This window comes from Carassius auratus, chromosome 16 (assembly GCF_003368295.1).
Source record: "Carassius auratus strain Wakin chromosome 16, ASM336829v1, whole genome shotgun sequence".
Taxonomy (NCBI): domain Eukaryota; kingdom Metazoa; phylum Chordata; class Actinopteri; order Cypriniformes; family Cyprinidae; genus Carassius; species Carassius auratus.
The window spans coordinates 15,354,264-15,377,932 of NC_039258.1; the positions used below are offsets into that span (position 1 = coordinate 15,354,264).

The 23,669-nt window shown below is 37.8% G+C and overlaps 1 protein-coding gene across 1 annotated transcript; it reads left to right on the forward strand.

The window, feature by feature from the left end:
* The first annotated feature begins 1,458 nt into the window (after positions 1–1,458).
* On the forward strand, positions 1,459–21,744 carry ahr1a (aryl hydrocarbon receptor 1a). Its single transcript, XM_026284343.1, has 10 exons — positions 1,459–1,978; positions 3,659–3,846; positions 11,230–11,318; positions 11,430–11,519; positions 13,171–13,294; positions 14,046–14,176; positions 16,999–17,201; positions 17,317–17,426; positions 18,381–18,522; positions 19,036–21,744. Exons 1-10 carry the CDS (start codon positions 1,923–1,925, stop codon positions 20,348–20,350), a joined length of 2,448 nt encoding a protein of 815 aa, XP_026140128.1. The 5' UTR covers positions 1,459–1,922; the 3' UTR covers positions 20,351–21,744.
* The last annotated feature ends 1,925 nt before the right edge of the window (positions 21,745–23,669 follow it).

The following is a 23,669-nucleotide window of genomic DNA, read 5'->3' on the forward strand; positions in this document are numbered from 1 at the left end:
CATGCCACTGTGAATGGAAATTTTAAAAGTAGTTCTCCGTTTTCATGAATAAAACAAACAAAAAAGGGTTTTCCCTTTCTTTTCCGAGAGTTAAAATGGTCAACAAAACAATGTACACAAATTATATTTGTTATAATATATGGCAGTATATTTAATGATAACATTATAATCCGAACTAAATGTCACTGTTAGATACAGGTTTAAAAGTGCATGGCAGTATAAAACTGTCAAATTGTAATCAAGTGACTCAATTCTGTTATATCCTATGTAACCAAATGTAAAATGTATACTCTCAAATTTCAGTACACCTGGAATATATTATTTTAGCCTTTTTCCTCATTGTGTCTTCACTGTGTTACAGGAAATACTTATAAATATTTTCATAACTCTGTACAGAAAACAATGAAACCGGTTCCTCATATTGTTCCTTAAAAGGAACAGCTCATCAGCTGATAGCTGCTATAGTAAACTGAAGACTGTGATAGAAAGGTATATTAGATAAAAAAATTATAGGTAGATTCTGTTTAAACTTAAAAAAAAAATAACTTAAAGAAACTTGACTTTAGTTTTATATTTATATAAATATTTATTTATATGTGAGCGTTAAATAATCGAAGCACAAAGAGTCAATTTCATTGTGGTGCACCAGATGACGCTAAAGGAGTAAAATACTTCACTTTGAAAATACTTCACGGTAGGATAGTTGTTCTCCTGTGTCTAATGCACTGCATTCAGCGCTAAATAAATAAGTAAATACCTGGTATGGGTTAATCTACCCGCGATATATATAAACATGTATTTATACAAATTATTTATATGTGTAAGTATTTATATACATTTATATAAACACGTTTAAACAATTTAAATAGGCGAATTATTAAATAACATTAATTTTAGTTAAACAATTTCACTGCTTTCTCTCTAGAAAATAACAGTCTAATCCACCGCAGTTCTGTTGTTGTAAGGTAGGCTAATAATTTCTGCAACATCTGCGGTTAAAAAAGTGTAAACGACGAGGCTGAACCCAGAAAGCGAATGAACTCAAGTACTGGAGCCACTCTCGTCAATTAAACGTGTCACGTGGTGCACGTAAGATGGGGAAGAAAGATGCCTCCCTAAAGAACAGTGTGTGTATTTACATTTAAATATAGGCTAACTTTTTAAGTTCAGAATGTGCAGAATAATGTATACATTATATATACATATACATACAGGTAGATAGATAGTTAATTGGTAAATTGGTAAATATCTTAAACCCACATCTAACATGGCATTACTGAATAACCCCATGAAGCATTATATTTAAATGTAATAAAACTACTTACATGCCACTTGGGTCTGTTTTAGTTTGGTTTATATGTTTTGGGCAGTTTAGATAAAGTAGGTCACTGCCTCAGGACAGAAAGGGAATAGTAGGTGGTTGGCAGGTGGTTAGTGAGTGAGGGAGGGAGGGGCTCTGTCATAACATTGCTCTGTCGTTTATTGACTGAGTTGGAGCAACGCTGTAAAACTAAGTTAGCCAGGACTAGTGCTAGGATGTTAGTATTAGTGTATATGACAGCTAACTACAAGAACATCCCGGAGAGCAAAATGTGCTTTTGGTTGAGTGGCAGCTGAGCTTTAGAAAGTTAGACGAAACTTAGCTAACGTTAGTTTGACAGATAGCTTGTCAGTTTAGCTTAGTCATTACAGGGTCGTGTTTCTATCTCTCTCATGTCAACCGCTGGGCTTTAACTGTGGACTAACGCAGGTGAATGCTTCAGATTTAAATAGCACTGCCGGGTAACGTTAATGGTTAGTTTGTAAGCGTAGTAGCCTATGTTTGAGCAAAAAGTTAACCTCTAACCCAAGGTAGATTAACGTTAGCCTGCTAGCACAGAGTGAAACCACTGACTAACCACGAATCTGTTTCTGTGGGAGTTATGAGCACCAGCAATATTTATGCAAGTCGCAAACGGAGGAAACCTGTCCAGAAAAGGTATAAAATCATTGTTTTATTAAGGCCATCCTTAGATGGTTAGTTTGACTTATGTATTCAGTTTACAGTACTGTCAGTTAACGTTAGCCTGGTTATCTAGAGACCTAACAATATAAAGCAGACGAATGACCTTCATTGCGTAGTGCATTTTTATTAATAGTTATATTGTACTCTATAAGTGAAATGATGTTATATCGCTGCAATTTCTCCGATATATAGTCAGGCTCTTTATTAGGAAAGCTAGTGGGCTGCTTAGCTTAGACGTCGTGTTTGTGCGTGAGCGTGTTTCGACTTCTGTCAACTTCTGTCAACTTCTGTCAACGATTAGTTTAAGTTATTTGAATCTGCCACGTGACAAACTAACAAAACCTATCTAAACATACCAAATGTATCTTTGGCTGCAATGTAATGATGTCCTAATTCGGATTAAAATGATTGACTAATAAAAATAACAATTTAATTCCGCTCAAATTAGTCCCACATGAAAAAATACTATAGTAACTTATAGTAAATACTGTAGTGTTTTTGAACCATACTATAGTAAAGTGTATTATACTGTATATATTATAGTATTTACAATAACTTTAATGAATGCTACATCATACTAGTGTTCACTATAGTGGACTGATACACTGGAATAAATACTATAGTATAATTTAGTTTTAATACAGTAAACTGTAGTGTATTGTAGTATAATATAAAATATAAACTTAATACAGTACTGGGTAAAGTAATTTGTTTATATTACTATAGTTGTTATATTACCACATCAACTATAGAATTACCACAACATAGTCCTTCACTATAGTATGGTTTAAAAACACTATAGTATTTACTATAAATTACTATAGTATTTTTCATGTGGTTAAGACATGCGAAATTACACATTACAGCTTGTATAAAGATATAGGTGTTTAACATTATTTTATATTCATTTTTTATTTTTTTACCAAACCTGTTTGTGAGAATTACGAATAAATAAATAAAAACCACAATGGGCAACAGGGTTGTGAATGAAGTATTAACTACAAAATCTTTTCAAAGTTGCTTGTTGACAGGTGTTTAAATGCATTTTTTATTCAATTTGGGCCATAAATACAGTCTGAAGCAGAGTTGGGGAACTCTGACCATTGAGATCCACTTTCCTGCTAATTTTAGCTCCGCCGCTTATCAAATACACCTGAATAAGTTAATTTAGGTCTTCAGGATCACTAAAAAGGTAAAGACAGGTGAGTTTGATCAGGATTGGAGCTAAACTCTGCAGGAAGGTGGTTGTCGAAGGTTAGAGGTTGCCCGCAAATAGTCTGAAACCTTGACTGTGTTATGTCAAATAAAAAACTAACCTACCAAAAGTAACCTACCAAGTAACAAAGTTGCAAATTAAGCATTAAATCTGTCACTCATTAGGTACTCACTAGCTGATATGATATGGGTCTGAGTTTCCTTCCCAAGACTCAATACTTACTTTGCTATCAGTTGTAGGTGTGGTTTTTATCTGATTGTTTGACAGTACTTAGTACTCACTACGTGAATGATAATAATAATAAAAAAAATCTGTTTTTAATGTAATGTAAACACACTCCTGGGAAATGGAAAACTTTCTAAAATTCTTAAACTGACAGGTTGGCTGTCCTGTCACATGAAAATGGCAGAAAATGTTAATATATTCTCCTTTTTAAGTGGGCAGCAGTCTCCTCCGGAATGTGCCAAATCAAATCCTTCCAAACGACATCGAGACCGGCTGAATGGAGAGTTGGACGGGTTGGCCAGCCAGCTTCCCTTCCCGCAGGAGGTTATATCCAAGCTGGACAAGCTCACCATACTGAGGCTAAGTGTGAGCTACCTGCGGGCCAAAAGTCACTTCAATGGTAATGCATGATTAACAGAAGTTGCTGTTGTTTCAGTGTGATATTGATGTCCAATTTTTGACAGTGCATAAATTTATGGAATGCCGTAGTCCCACTTGGTTTATGCAAATTTGAAAGATTATTGTGTTTTCTACAAAGTTCTATAATATTCTAGTAGCTTGTGGACTACTGTCATTTTAATGACAACATCCAAAGACAACACCGTTTCTCCCCTGTGACTGATTAAAATGAATAAATCATTTTAACTAAGTAGTTAGAAAATCCCCTAATTCTAAAGAACCTCAATATGTGCATGTTTGTTTCCTTATATGAGTGTCTGCCACATCTCGAGGCTGTTTACGGTATATTTCCCTCTCAGTGGGAAATAAGGGATTCTTTTCAAATAACAGGATGCCACTGGGGTGCGTGAGATCCTGTGGAAAGTAAAATATAATTTTGTAATCATATGCATAAGTTTTCGGTGGACGTCTGGTGAGAAGTGCAACAATAGTAATTTATTTCAAAGAGCAAACAATTCAATTTTGACATGTAAATTTCACTTAATAATCACCCCGAGGCTTGTTCAGTAATACTGGAATATGTTGTTGAAATCATTATCATAAGAAGTTTAAGTGGCTTTAGGCAACATGCTTTTGCCTTCAACGTTAAAATATGGAAGTAGGACGGAGCAGTGCATGCAAGCAGTTCCTCCTTTTGTTTGCGATTAGATTGAGTGCTTCTCACAGGACATCCCAATCCCTCAGCAGTTTTATCTCAGGATGACCCATATTTGGATAACACAAGGAATATGCAAAAGAAATTGCTTTGTAATGTTATAATAATAGAAAAAGTCGGCTGGATGGTTCTTTGTTCTGTTGAAATGGATGTTTTTTTTTCCTCCTGCAGCTGGCCAAAAGATTTAAAGTGTGTATGAATCACAAAATTCAAGGCACTATTGGTACTTTAGAGATTATATAGTGCTGAAGAGTCACAGTTATAACAGTTCCAGTTATTTAAACTGGTATTGTTATAATGAGATGAGGGGGCATTAGTATTGCGATTACCTATTGGATAGTGTTAAGAGTCTGGTCAAAATACACAAGAAACAAATAGCAGCAGAAATCTTTTGCCAGCATATATTGAATCTCTACACAAATACAAAACACACAAAATCCTGTCACATAAAAAAAAGTCCAATAGATATGGTCAATGTCCAAAATAAAGTGTGGTTATAAAAGTTGGAACTGTCCAGCAAAGATATCGAGAGAAGAAACCATTGGGTAAAGGGGAACAGCCAATGTTATAAAGTCTTATATTTTGAAGGATAGATTAATTAAATAGATGTCCTTGTTGGGGTAAGCCAGGAGTCTTTGAAAAAAGTCCTTGGGCAGTTGCAATACTGCACCAAACTCAAAAGTTCTTCACTCCACACGGTAGCATAAGTTTGCATGTTAAACAAAATACTTTACAAAAGAAAACAACTCATTAACTTTCAAACAAACTCACCAAACACACACAACCCACAAAACATTCGAATAAGTGACCTTCCCCAAACAATAACCCCTCTCAATTTCCACACAATAACAAAAGATAAAAAAGTATGTCATGGTTGAGCAGCAAAACAAATGTTTCTCAAACCAGGGGTCTGTTTCATAAAAGAAGTTTACCAAATAAGCCAGGCTTATTTCAGTTAGTCTGATTTATTTTCACTTGATCTGGTTTCATAAAGCAAAATTACTACAGCTCAAGCTCAGTCACTCTTATTTCCCAACAACTTGTACTGGGAAACTAACCTGATCCGGAGCAGGATAACTGTCATTGCGTTCCATCTGTTTAGTGCGCAGCAGCGCTCGTTCACTCACGTAACCCTCGCCCCAGCAGACACATGCCACTGTCCAATGACACATGCCAATGGCATCTGTGCATCAGATGTCATGTCACATAATGGTAAAACTGCCTCTCCCTCGCCCACTCCTGACAGCAAAATGGATATATTTGCATGACTTTCTAAAATTTACAAATGGAAAATATATCTGTGACGTGTCAGTTATTCCACTGAGGAAGACACAATGTCTCAAATGCATTAAACGGCACAAATATTCGCTGTTTGCCTTTGTGGATCGATTTAATCCATGATCGACATTAAAGTTGGGGTAAGTGATTTTTCAAAAACGCTTTAGAAAACGAATTCGGGCCGAGTAGCAAAACAAACTTGTAGTGCATCAGCAGTAAGGGGTGTATCTACTCATGATGTGGAGGATAGAGCATTTAGTGCAGAGGACGGACATTAGCCAAGCCGAGCGACCGAAATGGTGGATCGAAAAAGTCTGAACAAGTAAGGACCCATGTAAATATCAGATCAGCTTTCCAGCGCTGTGATAGTTAAGCGAATTAACAGATAATTCGTGTTTTTCATAATGCTATAACATTGTGTATGCATTGTGTATATTAATTCTGAAGTTTTAATTTTAAAATGAATTTAAATTTAGAAATAAATTAAATGAATACATTAATTAAAGAGCCACACAGATGGGAAATCAAAAATTACCTGTATTACAGTGTATGATGTAGCTGTCCATCTGTGTAAACAATGTGCAAATAATTAAACCAAAAAGTACACGATTTATAAAGTTATTGGCTTCTAAAGTAAGGAGTCGACTCTGAATCGCTGAAACGAGTCATTATAGATTTCAAATCTTTTGCCCATCTCTATGTACGTCACTAGGAACACTTTGCATAATAATCTCCGCCTACCATGTTGGGAGAAATGGAACTCTGACCTGCCCCACCCCCACACACACACAGACGCTCTGTTTGGTGTGAGAGCATCATGTCGAGGAGACAGTGTGTTTTTAATTGTAAAGGCAAGTTTGTTTTATTTTCACTGCCAAAGAATGAAAATCAGAAGAACCAATGGCTAAAATTCATTTTCACCACAATACCAGAGCAGTACAACAAATCCCTTTTGTTGTGTTCACAACATTTCACTGATGACTGCTTTTCTAATATCGGTGAGTACAGCGGGATTTTCAAAGCGTTTGGCCATAAAAGAGGGTTCATTACCAACTTTAACAACGAGCATCTCCGAATCACAATGCGAAGTATGATTATGAAGTTATGTGTCTGTTTTCTCCCGAGTGTCTTATCAGTATGTGTGCTGTCTGCAGCATGTCTGCGCTGATCGTCATGTACAAACACGTCATTAAAATGAAGTGTAACTCCGTGAATACTCAACGAAGAGACATGAGAGAGATATCTATAGAAAGCTTGACATGTCTACTTTAAAACTAAACAAGTGCTGCCGAAAACAGATATTCTGTGATAAAGTAATCCATATGAAAACAACGCGATGTCTGTTTTTCATGTCTCCCTTCGTTATATGTGACCGCGCCCCCGCGTTGAACGCACTATTCAGATTCAAACTGAAGCGGGCGGCTTGAATACACCCACACAGAAGAAAAAGCAGCGAGACTGTTCAAGTTTTTTATTTTACTGTTTGCTTCGCGGTGAGAGGAATAAGACATAATTCACCCCAAACAGATGCTAACGCATAGTTTATCGTGGAGGTGTGTGCGGAACAACCAATCCAAACTGCTTATGTTAGTTGACCAATCAGAACACAGTATGCTACCGAAAGGTGGGGTTTAAGGAAACTGAATCTTTTGAACAGCTTCGCGCGAACCGTTTGGGGATCTCTGAGAATTGAGGTAATTTTAAAATGATATTTTGACAAAATGACAATGTTTTTTAACCTTGGATGGATTTAAACCTAATGTACAGGACTTATAAACAGTGATAGGAAGCTTAGAATTTTCATCTTACTGGCTCTTTAAAAAAGTTTGATCAGTAAGATGTTTTAATGTTTTTAAAAGAATTCCATATGCTCAGTCTGAATTTATTTGATAAATACAGTACATTTTTTTTGTTGTTGTTTTGGAAACATGACCTTTTCAGGACACTTCATGACACACTTAAAAGGATAGTTCAAAATTATTTCATTAATAACTTTCTGGACATGGACAGTATACCATACACACAGTTTCAATGGAGGGACTGAGAGTTCTCGGACTAAAGCTAAAAGATCTTAAACTGTGTTCCGAAGATAAACTGAGGTCTTACAGGTTTGGAACGACATGAGGGTGAGTTATTAATGACATCATTTAGATTTTGTGGTGAACTATCCCTTTAAAAGATAAAATAAAATAAATGATGTGCTGTTGCGGTAGGCCAGGAGGTTCAGGAGGCCATGGTGAAGCAGACAGTTCAGGAGGCCATGGTGAAGCAGACAGTTCAGGAGGCCATGGTGAAGCAGGGAGCTCGGGGAGCCATGGCGGATCAGGCAGTTCGGGGTGCCATGGCCGATCAGGCAGTTCAGGAGGCCATGGCGAAGCAGACAGTTCAGGAGGCCATGGTGAAGCAGACAGTTCAGGAGGCCATGGTGAAGCAGACAGTTCAGGAGGCCATGGTGAAGCAGGGAGCTCGGGGAGCCATGGCGGATCAGGCAGTTCAGGAATCCATGGTGAAGCAGGCAGTTCAGGAATCCATGGTGAAGCAGACAGTTCAGGAGGCCATAGTGAAGCAGGGAGCTCGGGGAGCCATGGCGGATCAGGCAGTTCGGGGTAACATGGCGGATCAGGCAGTTCAGGAGGCCATGGTGAAGCAGGGAGCTCGGCGAGCCATGGCGTATCAGGCAGTTCGGAGTGCCATGGCAGAGCAGACAGTTCAGGAGGCCATGGAGGAACAGGGAGCTCGGGGAGCCTGGCCACGGCACTCGGCCCGGCCTCCACAGATGTACCTACTATCCCCACAAAAAATCCTTGGGGAGAATATCATCTTTAGAGGCCCTCCGTAGGCCTAACTTGGGAACTTGTGCTCTCTCTGGGCTAAATAAACTTGGGGACAGGGTCCCACTCTGGGCTAAACTTGGGAACATGAGCCCTCCATTGGCTAAACTCAGGGACAGGAGCCCTCCGTGGGCTAAACTCAGGAACAGGAGCACTCTTTGGGCTGGATTCAGTGGTTGGTGCCGACACTGTAGCGAGCTCTGGTACTGGAGCTGACACCTTAGTGAGATCTGGTATTGGAGCCAACACTGGAGAGGACTTAGGGACTACAACCAACAGCCTCCTCCTCCTTAGATTCCCCTTTAGATTAGGGGTGAAAGGCATGGTCGGTGGGCTTGACTGAGGAAGAGCTGGCAGGCTAGAGTTCGGAGTGATCGGCGGAGTTGAGAATGCTGCGGCTGACAGGCATGTTCTGGATCAGTGCTGGACACTCTCCAGACACTGGAGGATCCCTTCCCTCTAGCTCAGTCCTGTGGTGTCTGGGAGTTCCACGGGGCGATAACAATTGGCCCTGATCCAGAACAGAGTTGAGCGTGGTGTCTTCCAGCACAGTTTTAGTAGCGATCTTGCAGAATTCCCATGCATTTTCCACAAAGGGGTGATCTCTGGGCTAGGGCGGAAAAACTATTGGCAATTTCCATGCTGTGGAAAGAAAAAAAATAAAATTATATATATAAATGTTGGTATAGGGCAAGTAGAAATCTGAACTGCTGCCCCGATCAGTCCTTTAAACATATCTTTGAAATGTTAATCATTACGTTGTTTAATAACAGTCCAAAAAAAGACTTTTATAGAGTTAAATATCACAGTTTATGTTGTGCATGCATGTATTTCAAACAAAGTTAAGCTCTAAAGGGTGCAGTTGTACATCCTTATTGAGATTTATAAAGGCAACTGTCAAAGTTTTGTTAAGCAATAAACTGTCAAGTGAAAAATACCCAGAACTGTTTTCCAGGGAATTGAGCAATATGAAATATATATAAAAGGCCACGAATAGTGGTTGAATGAACTGAGTTTCACACCTACTGAGGTTCTCCCCTCTATCCTCCTGACTAACGCAGAAGTGTGGTGAGGTGGCCAGTATCAAAGGAATTCCATGAGAAACAGGCTAAGCAGGAGTGCTGGCCGTTGTTTGTGCGTTTTGTGTGTAATTACTTCTACTGTCTGGGGGCCAGAGCAGGGGAGGGTCTGGATTTGCGTGACTAATTGAAACCGACTCGTTGACCTCTTGACTTTGGTGAAAAGTTACGAAACAAAATATTTGATTACTGACTCCAGCAGCAGACTTTGACCTGAGGTGCTGTGTGTGTAGCATGAAAAGGACCCTGCCAAGGTTTGATGTGAACCAGTGTGTGGAATCTTTAGGGCCAGACATTGACAGACATTGCATGAGAAGAGTGCAGGAACACCATTTGAGATATGATCTTAATGTTTTACAGGCACACACTTCCAAATCCAGGGGGTTGTTGACACAATGACTATTAGTTGCCTTTTAATCCATTACTGTCATCTAGTAAATGTTGGCAGTGGATAGATTCACTGTTCTCAATATAAATGAGTTTTCCTTGCCAGAATCAGAGTACCTTTGTGTGTTCTTGCCATCGTTAAGAGTTAATGTACAGTTCATACCCTTGAAGAATCTAAGTTCACAATTGATATATTTTATTAATGAATTAGTTTGTCACATAACCAGGTCCCATTTTTTAAAACGCATTTTATTTTTTAATCTATTCAAAAATATATTTATTTGATTTATTAAATAAATAGGTTGAATACAACTTTGATGTCAGGGTAATATAACTGTCATACAATCATAATCAAGAAACAAAAAACACATTTTAAATGAATAATTTATTTTTCAATAATTTGTTTTACTATAAAATAAAGATGTTTTATTTCTTCAAAATACTAATGAAAACTTACACTAGCTTGTATTTCAGTTGTAAAGAAAATAATATATATCCTTTTTTTAACTTGATGACATATAGAGTTAAAGATTTTCTTGAAAATAAGTATAAAAAAAAAAAAAAAACTTTTTCAGAATGATCATGAAACCAACATGAATACAAAATACTTTTTTTCTAAGTACTTGGCACCTGTGCTTAACTCGATTAATTATTGATTAATTATTATGGGCACTCTTATTTGTTATTGACCCAATGTCTGTGTTTTTACAGATATTGCCTTCTCATTGCCCTTGCATGTCATAACCACTCCATGTGCAAACATATCATGTGATGTGTGCCAAGCGCAAGTGTATTGTTAACCAGAGGGCATTATAATTTGCTTTCAGTTTTTGGTAGTTCAGATACCAACATCTCCACATTTCAAGTTGCTGTTGTTGTACATTATTTCAGATTTCCCTCTCACAATCATTATTGATGCAGGAAATTCTTTTTAATACAGGATGGTGTTCTCTTGTTTGATTATACCTCATATGATATTATTACATATTATGAATTGCTATCCATAACTTCCTCATCATGTCTTTGATAAAGAATGATTATTATCTGTTCTAGCTATTGTGCGGAGCCACTTTAATGCTTGTTTGCTGTTGCAGTGACCCTGAACTCAAAGACTTCCAACCAGCTAGCAAATAACACTAAACCACACATTCAGGAGCTGCCAGAGGGAGAATTGTTGCTACAGGTGAGCTCATGTGTCCCGTGAAACCTTAATGTTTGAATCAAACAACACAGAAGAGTCAAAAACAAAACAAAATGCATTTAGAATTCTATTTCTATTCTATTTTTTTTATAGGCTATAAATGGCTTTGTGTTTGTGGTCACCTCCAATGGCACAATTTTCTATGCTTCCTCCACCATTGAGGACTACTTGGGGTTCCATCAGGTTTGTACTGGTTTGCATATATTGTGCGGGTAAAAGGATCTGCAGCCCAAACGGTTTATGCATTTAGTAAATGATCTTTTGGCACCTTATATTCGAGAAAGAACAAACAATCTGTGTTCTGTTCATATGTTAATTTCTTCTCCGTTTAGTGAATGTACTCTTTCAGAAGCATTTAAGGTTCATTACATTAAGCATTATGCACTTGATTTATCACATTTTACTTGATGATTCAGTTGTTTTAGTGAAAAACCAGTGGAAAGAGATCTTAACCAGTCTTTTAGATTCCTTGTTGCAGCTTGAGAATTTATTATGTGTGAAATTCCATCGTCTTCCAACAAACATGATTCTAGTGTGAAACATGATGCAGTTGCAGTGCGTTTCAGAAACCCTGCACCTTCCCCAGCTCCACCTGTATAGATCTGCTTTGGGGTGATTCATGTATGCTATATGCGGGTTATTTCATGTTATATTTGCAGCAGCAGTATTTCTTACATGCTCACAGTGACATGTTGTGGATATTTTGGAAGTAGCAAGGCATGGTACTTGCTCTGCCACAGCAGCAGATTAGCAGATCGATTCTGTCAAGATAAAATGTGACCCTGGACCACAAAACCAGTCATAAGATGTCAATTTTTCAAAATTGAGATTTATACATAATCTAAAAGCTGAATTTATTAGGATCAGACAATATTTGGCCGGGATACAACTATTTGAAAATCTGTAATCTGAGGGTGCAAAATCAAAATACTGAGAAAATCGCCATTGACGTTGTCCAAATAAATTCTTAGCAATGCATATTACTAACCAGCAATTAAGTTAGATATATTTACGGTAGGAAGTTTACAAAATATCTTCATGGAACATGATTTTTACTTAATATTCTAATGATTTTTGGCATAAAAGAAAAATCAATCAAGTTTAATAAAGCATTAAGTGACTTACATTTTAGTCACAATATTGCCTGTTTTTGCTCAATTTTGCCTACGAAAATAGTTCCAAACAAAGATCACAGCACTGTTTTGTATCTCTGAGCAATGGATGGTTTTTTCTTATTGAATGAATCAGCTTTTGAACAAATCGGTTGATTAAATGATTCAGTGATTCACTCATTAACAGTCAAATGCTTTGTTCCTGAATGATTCAGCCGTTTGATTGAATCGACTGAATCTCATGTCTTACTCATTAATAGTAACTTGCTGTCACCTATTTGTTTTTTTTTATTTCACATTTTGACTTTTTTTTTTCATGTTTTTAATTATTTCAAATACCAGTATTCAATGTTTTATGTTAAAAACAAAACATTTGACCTATTTATGCATTTGTAACCGCAAGTTTAGTGTGTAAATGCATCTAAATGCCATTTCAGATGCAGATTCCAGAAATGTTTCATTTAATCTTTTATTTAATAATTATATTTTCTGGTAAGATATCTGTACTTTTACTTGAGTATGGCTTTCAGTCACTTTATACACCACTGGGTGCCAGACAAAGCAGGCTTTGAACACATAGATAAAAACTGGTTGAAAAAACAACAACAGGTCTTTATTTCAGCATTGAGATTCAGATTTCTTAATTCAGTTTGAGTCATTTTCGAACTGTAATGAACAGCTGTGAATCTACTTCGAGTGATGTCGATGTGATTGTTTTGCAGTCGGATCTCATCCATCAGAGTGTTTATGAGCTCGTTCACACTGAAGACCGGGCTGAGTTTCAGAGGCAGCTTCACTGGGCGCTCAAACCCAGCTGCACCCCAGACACCGGACAGCTAATGCAAGGTAGAAAATAACTAAACATCTCTCCAGACAGACCATGAGCAGACCCGGGCATCGTGCCTGAAAGATTCTGTCCCCATTCTATCAACACAAAGAGTCAAAGAAGATGGATTGCGTGTGTCTGCAAACAAAGTTTGACAAAGTTCCATTGTGAGAGACAAAACATCCTAGTCTAGAATTTTCAGGAAATAAAAAAACATTTTTATTTAACTTGTCACAATGGATCTGAAATATCGTCATTGTTCAATTTGACAATTTGATAAGAGAGACACATTTTTTTTTGAAAGACTTTATTATTATTATTATTTTTTCATCATGAGCCATGTTTTTAACCAATACCCTACTAGATTTCAGAATATATGTGCTATGAGGATTCAGATTTGTATGTGTAACAGCCTCTAACTGCTTGTGTTCAAAGGCTGTGCCACTTTGCTCTGGTTTCAATCTGGGCTTTTTATTCTCAACCAAGCTGGATCAGTTTTCATTAGAGATCTAACACTTGGCAGTTTGAAAGGCCTGTTATTGTCGGAACTATACACATAGGACAGCTGTTCCAGATAGCGCACACTCTTAGTAATAATCCAGCCATCAGCAAGAACACTACCACCAATGAGTTATATAAATGCTTACACAGCAGGGGCCAAAATCCTGCCACCAGTGCTGTTTTTTTTTATGTTGTTTAATTTTAAACAGTTATGTATTTAACTACAGTATGCTTTTCTCTATATTCAAGTTCTTTTTTGTTTTCGTCAAGCTTCTCAGGATGCACCGCTGCCTCAGACATACTACAGTCCAGAGCAGTTGCCACCAGAGAACTCCACCTTTCTGGAGCGAAATTTTGTTTGCCGGTTAAGATGTCTTTTGAACAACTCCTCCGGCTTTCTTGTAAGTTGAAAATGATCATTAATACATTAAAGTGAATAAATACATTAAAATTATGGCTGTCAAAAATAGCGCGTTAACGGCGTTAATTAGTTGTTTGTCGTTAATTACGTCAAATTTTTTAACGCATTTCACGCATGCGCAGTGTGACAAATTATCCAGGTCAGGAAAGTCTCGTCGATCTCTGAATTCTCAAGATAGTAAAAAACAGCGGGGAGCGCCGCGACGAAAACACAGAAGAAGCTTAAGGTCCTGTTATAGCGTCCTGTGTTTCACACTGCGCACGCGCAGAACGCCTACATGCAATGCAGCGAAAATTACAGCTGTTTGGAAAAGCATATGCATTTTTACTTGGTTTTACTGGCACTTGAAGCCTTCAGAAGGTGAAAATATCGATCCTAAAGTATTGTGGCAGAGCAAATGAACACCTCCCAAAAACAAGAGTGCCCAGAGTGCAGAGGGCGCATGTTTGTGTTTCTGAGTTCATTCTTTCGAGTTTCTCTATGCATAATTTCATATATGTGGCTATATTTAACCACTGGTTCACCTAAAACCCTTACACTATCTGTAGTTAAATGGCATGGTTTGATATAGTGCTCAGGTAAATTTGATCTAAGCAAATGTTAAACTTTTGAAATTCAGAAAAAAAAGAACCACATATTGAATCAATACATGAAAATTATGTATCTGTGTCCTGTTATTTATCTTTTGGTATGCATTTCAGAAAGAAAATGGTTAGGATTCAGGTGTAATTGCAAATAGTGATTAATCATGATTAATCCACTGAAAATTCTGATTAATTTGATTAAAAATTTTAATCATTTGACAGCCCTAATTAAAATATAGACTTTAAAATATAGAACACATTATTTTAAGAGATTTTACTGATGAAGAAGGTTGCTTTTAATTTTTTACAGAATTTTTTGAAGTAACCATATTTATGTATATTACCTGAATTCAACACCAGTGCTTGCTTGACTGGAAAAAACATTTTACGCAAACTTTTACATCAAAAATCTATATTTATTACAGTAGCATTATTGCTTGTAGATTTTAAGTGCTGAATGCTCTGACAGTGTGATGGGAGATTTTACAATGGAAAAACAGAAGATTTAATGTTGGATGCCTGTAAACAAGTTTATAAAGAAATGAATAGGAAAAGGAAAGAATAGATAACACATGCAAGGCTGACATTATTTACAGTGCCAGCCGAAGCTTGAATGAAGTCAAAGTCTAGTCAGAGCTCTCCTGTGAATAAAGTTTAAGAAATCAAAATTATATACAGTAGCATACCATAACAGACTGAAAGCTGAAACTGTCTACAAACACGTTTGAATGGAGTCTTTTCATTGAGCTGAATTCATTGCAGAAAGTGTGTGAGAAATGATGAATAATGAGGGATTTTAAAACAGTGTGCACCTCAAAAACCCAGTAATTATGTATTTTTGCTGCAAACAAGCTTGTATTGTACATCACGTTTTTTGAAGAGTACTAATGATAATGTAATAATCTAGAATGAGGGCTGAAATTACTGAAATTATCTTGTGCTTCTACATCCAAAGTAATTACACACACAACAAAAGATACTTTTGTTATCTTTGTTTGAACTAATATTAAGGGTCTCTGTGATAGTAAAACTGTAATGATGCATATGTTAAGATAATATCAGTCCTTGTTTGGATAAGTTCATGACTTCCACACAGCTTTTAGTTATGACTCAGCCTGTTGAGAGGTTTCTCAGTTAACTGCCTCTGCTGGATCATTTCTACATGTAGACTTCCTATCTCAAATCAGACTTTTCAAACAATGCAAAATAAGATATTTTGAAGAACGTTGGTAAGCAAACAGTTGACGGTAGCCATTGACTTCCATAGTACTTTTTTTTTTCCATACTATGAAAGTCAGTGGTTTGTAATAACTTGAGGGTGAGTAAATGATGACAATTTTAATTTTGAGTGAACTATCCTCGTTCTAACATTATAACATGATTAGGAGTGTAACTGTTATACAGTTGAATTTATATATACTACCGCCGTCAAATGATTAATCGTGATTAATCACATCCGAAATAAAAGTTTTTGTTTACATAATATATGTGTGTGTACAGTACTGTGTATATTTAAAACATCTGCATCAAAACTTATCAAAACACACTGTTGCTCACATCAAACTTTTTTATGTGAGAATTATGACCAGTACTTAATTTGATCCTGCTGGATCCAGTTCCGGAAAATGTCATTTTTTTGAATTTTTGCGACCTGGTACTAGGCCTATTTGTTTTAAAAAACCTGGCATTTACAGTACATTAGATCGCGACAGTGCATGCGTGCGTGCAGACGAGGATGGAGCGAGCGAGGGTTTGGCTAGATGTATTTGGAGGTTATTGCTCACGTTTTAAATTTAAATCACATTATGAGCTTAATTTGTACATTATGAATGAATGATGATTTGTACAGTAACTTTGTAGATCTTTTTTTATGCCAAACATACACACTACACACTGACTTAAATTCAAAAAGTGAAAAAGCATAATAGGACCCCTTTAATCATTTTAATAATAAACATGTTAAAAATGTAGTCTTTTATTATACTGAGCTCAAACAACTATTCTTAAATCATATATTTATATATTGGGTTCAAAGTGAGGTCACTGTCTTGCTTAAACAGAAAGTGATCAAAAGATAGCAGGGCCTTGCGTTATATCACGAGAAGGCCCAGATGGAATTACATTTTCTGTGTAAATTCATGGGTAAAATAAGCTAAATGCTGTGGAATGTATTTACATAGGTTCAAATGTGTTAAATATATGGCTTGTATTCTTTTAGGCCATAAACTTTCAGGGGCGTTTGAAGTTCTTGAATGGGCAGAATGAGAGGACAGCAGATGGAAAAGCTGTCCCTCCTCAGTTGGCTCTGTTTGCCCTGGCCTGCCCTCTGCAGCCGCCTTCCATACTGGAGATCTGCACCAAGAGCTGCTTTTTCAAAACCAAGCATAAGCTGGATTTCACGCCCACCGCGTGTGATGCAAAGTAAGACGTTTACGCTCCTATCAATACGTGTGATCAAACTCCTGGAATTGTTCATTGTTTGTTCACCATCTGTATCTCTCACATTCAAAGTCATGTGTTTTTTGTTTCTCCACAGAGGGAAGATTGTTCTTGGCTACACGGAGGAAGAGCTGTGTTACCGCGGCTCAGGCTATCAGTTCATCCACGCAGCTGACATGCTCCACTGCGCCGACAACCACATACGGAGTAAGACTCCCTAAAATCAATGTGGATGAAGAAAATACACTCACCTCACTCGCTCCCATCATGGGGTTTCAACATCACTTGTTTTAGAGAGTAGAGGTCTAACTGTTGTGGAAATAATTGTACTGCTCCTAAAGGGACCATTCTAGCCTGGTAATACCAAACTCTGCTACTTTGCTTTGCTTCGTAGAGTCTGGAAAGGCATAATTGACAAGCGTTTACTTTCTCGTAAGGGGTCACTTGTCTGAAGTTTAAAATCATTAGTGTACCCTTGAGCCAGTCTCATAACGTTTGGTTATGACGTGTGCTATGCACTGGCTCAGCCGCCTGGAACTTCTACAGTAAGCACAGGTATGCTGTGAAAAAAACAAAACATCGAGTTAGTTTTGCTGCCTCTTTAACCTGATCCTCCGTGAGAGCAACCAAGGGGGACACAATCACAATTATCGCCTTGGATTTTGGACTCTCCAGTTTCTCACTGCATGATCGGTAATAGTTGATAAATTAAACTTTTCCCAAAACTTGTCGGGAGTAGGGCCACAACATCACCTAGATTCAAAATTTGAAACAAACACTCTTCTTGTTCGGGCTTCAGTAGGCAAATGCAGTGAATATTTTCCACAACAGAGCGAACAGCATCCCATGTCTCCATATCCGCGGTCGTTTTTGATTTCCCTAAGTTAAACTGCAATCTTAAATTCGGCACTTACGCTTAGCGTCTACGTCACATCTCTCAGTCCGCCCTCTGTTTGGTGATTAGATGGTGATTAGTGTTTCTGTAGCTCAAGTGGTAGAGCATTGCGTTAGCAAGCGCAAGGTTGGGTGTTCGAATCCCATGGAACACATGTTATTTTTGTATTCTCTCAACACAATTATCACGTCATTAAAGTCCACACAACTCTAATTTTCACAGTTGCTGATTTTTCATATGAGCTGAATAATTTCTCTCCCCTGCAGTGATGAGGACGGGTGATAGTGGGTTGACTGTGTTCAGACTGTTGACGAAACAGAACATCTGGGTTTGGGTTCAATCCAACGCCAGACTTGTCTACAAAAATGGGCAACCAGATTGCGTCATCGCCTCACAGAGAGTCATCACGTATGCCTTTATTTGTGTCTTTCTTTTGTCTTTCATGTTGAACAGCCTGTGAATGTTTTCTTTGTTGTCTTATAAGACAATATACATAGTAAAAATGTAATTACAGGTACTTTTTTAAAATAATATAATAATTAGGGTGTTGTATCTAACTTAAAGTCCGTATTAAATTAAAATTCCCCCTATTTATTTGCTAAATGTATATTATTGATTTTCTTGTGACTGATTAATCCACACATATAATATTTGTAATTTTAAAATTTGCAGTGAGACTGAAGTAGTGACAGATCTTTTCTTCCGACATACATTTGAGTATAATGGATCATGGAAAAAAGGAGAAAAAAGAAGGGGGGAAAAAGGGCGGGACTTAGTTCTTATACTGACTTCTCCAATCATAGCCTGCTTAAACCCCCCCCCCCCCCCAATTCATTTTTTTTAATCTATAGTCAGAAGAGGCAAAAAAATACATTTTTCTTAGGTCTTGTGCTTTATATTGAGTCGTTTTGTCTTCTGTAGGAATGAGGAGGGTGAGGAGAACCTGAGAAAGCGTGCTATGATGCTTCCTTTCAGCTTCACTACAGGAGAAGCAGTTCTCTATGACATGAACCTGGCCAGATCTCAGAGTAACACCATACCTTCTGATACCACTGCTCTGGATGACAGTAACCAAGCCAGATCCACTGGAACTGTAGACCCTGACTCCCTGCTGGGCTCCATGCTGAAGCAGGACAAGTCGATTTATGTGTGTCCCGCAGATGAGCACTCTGTATCAGTACAGGGTTTAGAGAACGAGGATCTTGGTGGGATCTTCTCCAGTAACTGTCAAGAAAGTGCCCTTTCACTCTCTGAAAGCTCTCTTTTCAGACAAGAGCGAGTCGTTAACTCTGGAGGAGACGACAGCTGTGAGATACTGAACTTCATGGGGAGTTTAGGGATCGGACCAGAAGATCTGAAGTTCCTTCAGGATGAACTGTTCCTCAGGATTGACCTCGGTGGTCAGAATGATATGGCAGACCTCACAGATGGCATCTTCTCTTATGTACAACACTCTCTCAGGACGGAGACAGACTGTATAATGTCTGATGGTGACCGTCTGAAGGAACTCGTCGGGAAGCCTATGCAGACCTTCACACCTCCACAGCGAGCATCTGCATTAATCTTACAGGATTCATGCGATCCTCCCACATTAGTACCTCAGGAACAGCAGATGACTTCTAGAACAGAACCGCTTGAACAAAGGACACAACATTTCACACCAATACAACCTCAGAGTGAACCGCAGGCCATGCCAGAGCTACACCAACACATACCGTCTCAACCATATAACGAAACAGGAATCACACAATGCGAAACTTCACACATAACAACCCAAAAACACCAAGTTCAGATGATAAACCAACAGTCTCAGTGCTCATACCTTCCACCTCTCCATCTGCTGGAGTGTAAAACACTCAAAAATACTCCGATTTGTGGGAACCTCACTGAAGTTCTGGTCAGCGCCGCTCAGCAGGTTCCTCCTCTCTTCCAGCCAGAGCTCCAGCAGCCTGGATGCTTTTACCTGGAGTCGCCCCTTCTGGATCTGAAGCACAATTACAGGAACCATCTGAGCACGTTGTCCTTCAGCTGCACCCCGCAGCACTCTTCACCTTATATCACTGCAGGTGACCCAGGTATGAGCGAGTTCACTGCTCAGGACCTTGAGGTGCTGCTCAGTGGCCTGGACGCTGATGTGGAGAGGAACGGGCACTCAGGACAATACAGAGGAGTGGGTGTCAGATCAAGTCTGGATCAGCAAGATTACACAGGCCAGATAAGAACCAACCAAATGTGAGGCTGACCTACCTTCACTCTTAAACATAAAGATTCTTCATTGCCACCGGTGGTTCCATGGAGAACCTTTAACATTAATGGAAGTTTTCCATTTAGTTGTGACTGATCAGCTGACAATCCTAAAGAAATAGAGCAGAAAAAACACTTGGTGGAACTTAATTCATACCTATCAGAGGCTGTGATGCTCTGGGCTGGAATGATCAGTGGCTGTGGTCATACAAACCCATGATGGCTGGGCCAGAAAAGAGCACCAGCGGAGTACAGGATGAGGAGGAGGAAGCAGAAACTGGGGTGAAGGAAAGGCTGAAAATGGACAAAGTAAGGCACAAGTGTCCTGTGGCTCAGCATGACGTCTAAGATGAATGGAGAACCAGCCTGTTTGTATCAGTTAGAAACTAGAAATCATTCATCAGTGGCTTCCCTCTTATATGAACAGTGCTGTCACAGTACTTTGATAAATCTCTCATTAAATGTCTCTCATGAGATGTTGCAAATCTATTGGCTTGTCAAAAGCGTGTCCCAAAGCAATATATACAGTGTGCACTAACTGTAAAAAGCCAAACAAGCTTTTCTTTTTTCTCAAATATGCAGCAACATTGATACAATATTAAAGTTGTACAATATAGCTATCTAATTTGCAGCTCTTCTCATGTTAGCTTGTTTACTCTGTAAAATTAAGTCAAAGGCCAAATATTATATTGTGTATGATTAATTTGGGAGATTTACTTAACGCTGTGACTTCCTGTCCGCAGTATTTTCAGTTGTGCTGAAGATTTTTCAACTTTTTTTAAATGTTTTATTGCCTTTAATTTTTGAATAATTGAAATCATCAAGGATCTTTTCTAAGTATAGCATTACTGATGGGTGATGTGGGTAATCGGGAAACTGTGTGGGTCGCCATAGACTGGCATTTGTATAGTAATTTATCATTTTCTGATCATTTATTCTTTGAGGGAAGCTATTGAAGACAATCAGACATATGTAGCACTTATGAACCGCTGTTTCACGGGAGACACAGAGTTTGACCAAACTGTAAATCAGAGAATGATTGGCTTTCTACAAAGTTGCTGTATTCATAAAGCGCTATTGTTAAACAAGCAGTTGAGGTATTTTGAAAGATGACCAAACCTGAAAGACCAAGACTTGGAAAATTATGAATGCTTATGAAAAAAGTGGTCAGTGAGATTTTTTTTAAGACTAAAATATAAATCGTTTTAAAATGTCGCTTGTTACCATGATGCCAATGTTGAATTTTCAGTGGTCATTACTCAGAAATCATTCTGATATTCTGTATTTTTTGCTCAAAATACATTTCTAATTGTTATTAATCTTGAAAAGATTTTTGGTCAGCATTCTTTGAATGTATAGTTCAAATAAACTGCATTTTGCTTGGAATAGAAATCTCTCATTACTTTGTAAATGTCTTGACTGTCACTTTTTTAGTTCTGTCTGTCTATATGTACTGGCTATTCACTTTTGTTTTGTTTTTCTTGACCAAAAGAAGAAGAAATAACCTCTTAAACCCAGAACTTGAGATTTCACTCATTTAGTTTAACTAAGGTAATCCACAGTCAAACACTCTTGTGGAAGGACAGAACTGTCCTTTACGAAAAGAACACAAGTTCATTGCCCTTTTCTTAGAAAGACCTCTATGTGCCTCGCAAAAAAATCTTTATATAACGACTATAGTTCAAATAAATCTTTTACAAAGCACCTGTGTGGCTGATCGGATCGCGTCAGCTTCTCTGACCAACTTGAATGAGTGTGAATGTGGCATCGTGGAAAGTTTTTGACATTTTTAAGATCATGTAATTAAGTTTCCTGTTGTGTGTCCCTTCTCTGATGGTGCGATCCCGCTATCTGCTGGCTGAAAAAGTATTTACAATGTTGATGATTTGGTGGGTTAGTTAGTGAAAAATAAAATCCAAATGTGTTTATATGGTTGAATATCTAAGATCTATGATTTAGAGTATCAAGGCTTTCCTTAATGTGATATATTTACATGTATTAAGTACAATGTTTGTTGTTAATGTTACTTGTAGGTTTGGTGTTTCATGAATTACTTTTTTTATTATTGTTTGACTCTTTTAAATTATGCAGTACACCTATATAGCTTCAAGGTATGTTCTAGCATCTAGAAACCGACATGCAAAACTTTTCTTTCTACTTGAAAATTATTTTAAGCCAATGTCTATTCATGAATGACAGGTTAATGGTCTGTCAAAGCAGCTGAGACTGCGGCTGACTAATGTGATGGATATTTCAATATATATAAAGTACAAATAAAAGAAAGACAGTTTTGTCAGTCAGGGTAATGTTTAGTTTTACAGTTAATGGTGTCATTGTTTAGGGGACCGGTCCACTTAGAGCAGGATAATCCCTATGGATTGGGCTCTGTAAGCCCCATAAGACCCCGCTAACACCAGATGGAATTTGCCTTCAGCAGGGCTTGAGGTTCCCACAAATTGAATTAGTAGACGGCCAGCACAGGGAGGGTAAAAGGAGGCCAGAGGACACTCTTTCCTGTTTGAGACCTGCTGACCTCTGAACTTTATACTTCCTGTCAGGTTTATGCTTCATTGTGGTGGTGAACGTGTGGTCACCATCATCGGTGTCTTTCTCTGCCTAAAACAAAAGGGTCTTGCTTCGACTATGTACACAGCATAGCTCTTCTGCATTGTCTTTTTATACAGCCATGCCATTTTACTTGGCTCATTATAGTTATCAGAGTTTATTTATTCAATATTTAAATTCAAAGTGGTTAACGAACAAAGTTAATCTAAAATTGACCAATTTTTTAAATATAATTTATAAAACATAAATCTTACTGTGTCCAAATATTTAGTGACTTACAGTTTAAGATGCATGCCAGAATGAATATATATATATATATATATATATATATATATATATATATATATATATATATAATGGAATTCCTATACTTATGTAATTCTTATGCTTACATTGGTTGTTTTATAGTTTTGAGAACTTTACTATCACTTTAAAATGTGGAAAACAGTATAAATATAGTCGAGTCCACACTGCATATTCAATATTTGTGCAATAAAGAAGGTTATTCACATTTATTTATTGTGAGCAAATTAATATTGTCTCAGCAGTGCGGTTTAAGACAGATCTGAGAAAGGATGGGGACTCTGGGTCAAGGGCTCAGCTTGGCTTTTGGGAGACTCCCAGGCCGTCAGCATGAGGAATAGCAAACAGCTGGTTAGAGGAGATCTCTCTCTCACACACACACACACACACACACACACAGTGGTCCTCCAGCTGCTTGACATGGAAGAAAGGAGGAGAAGAAA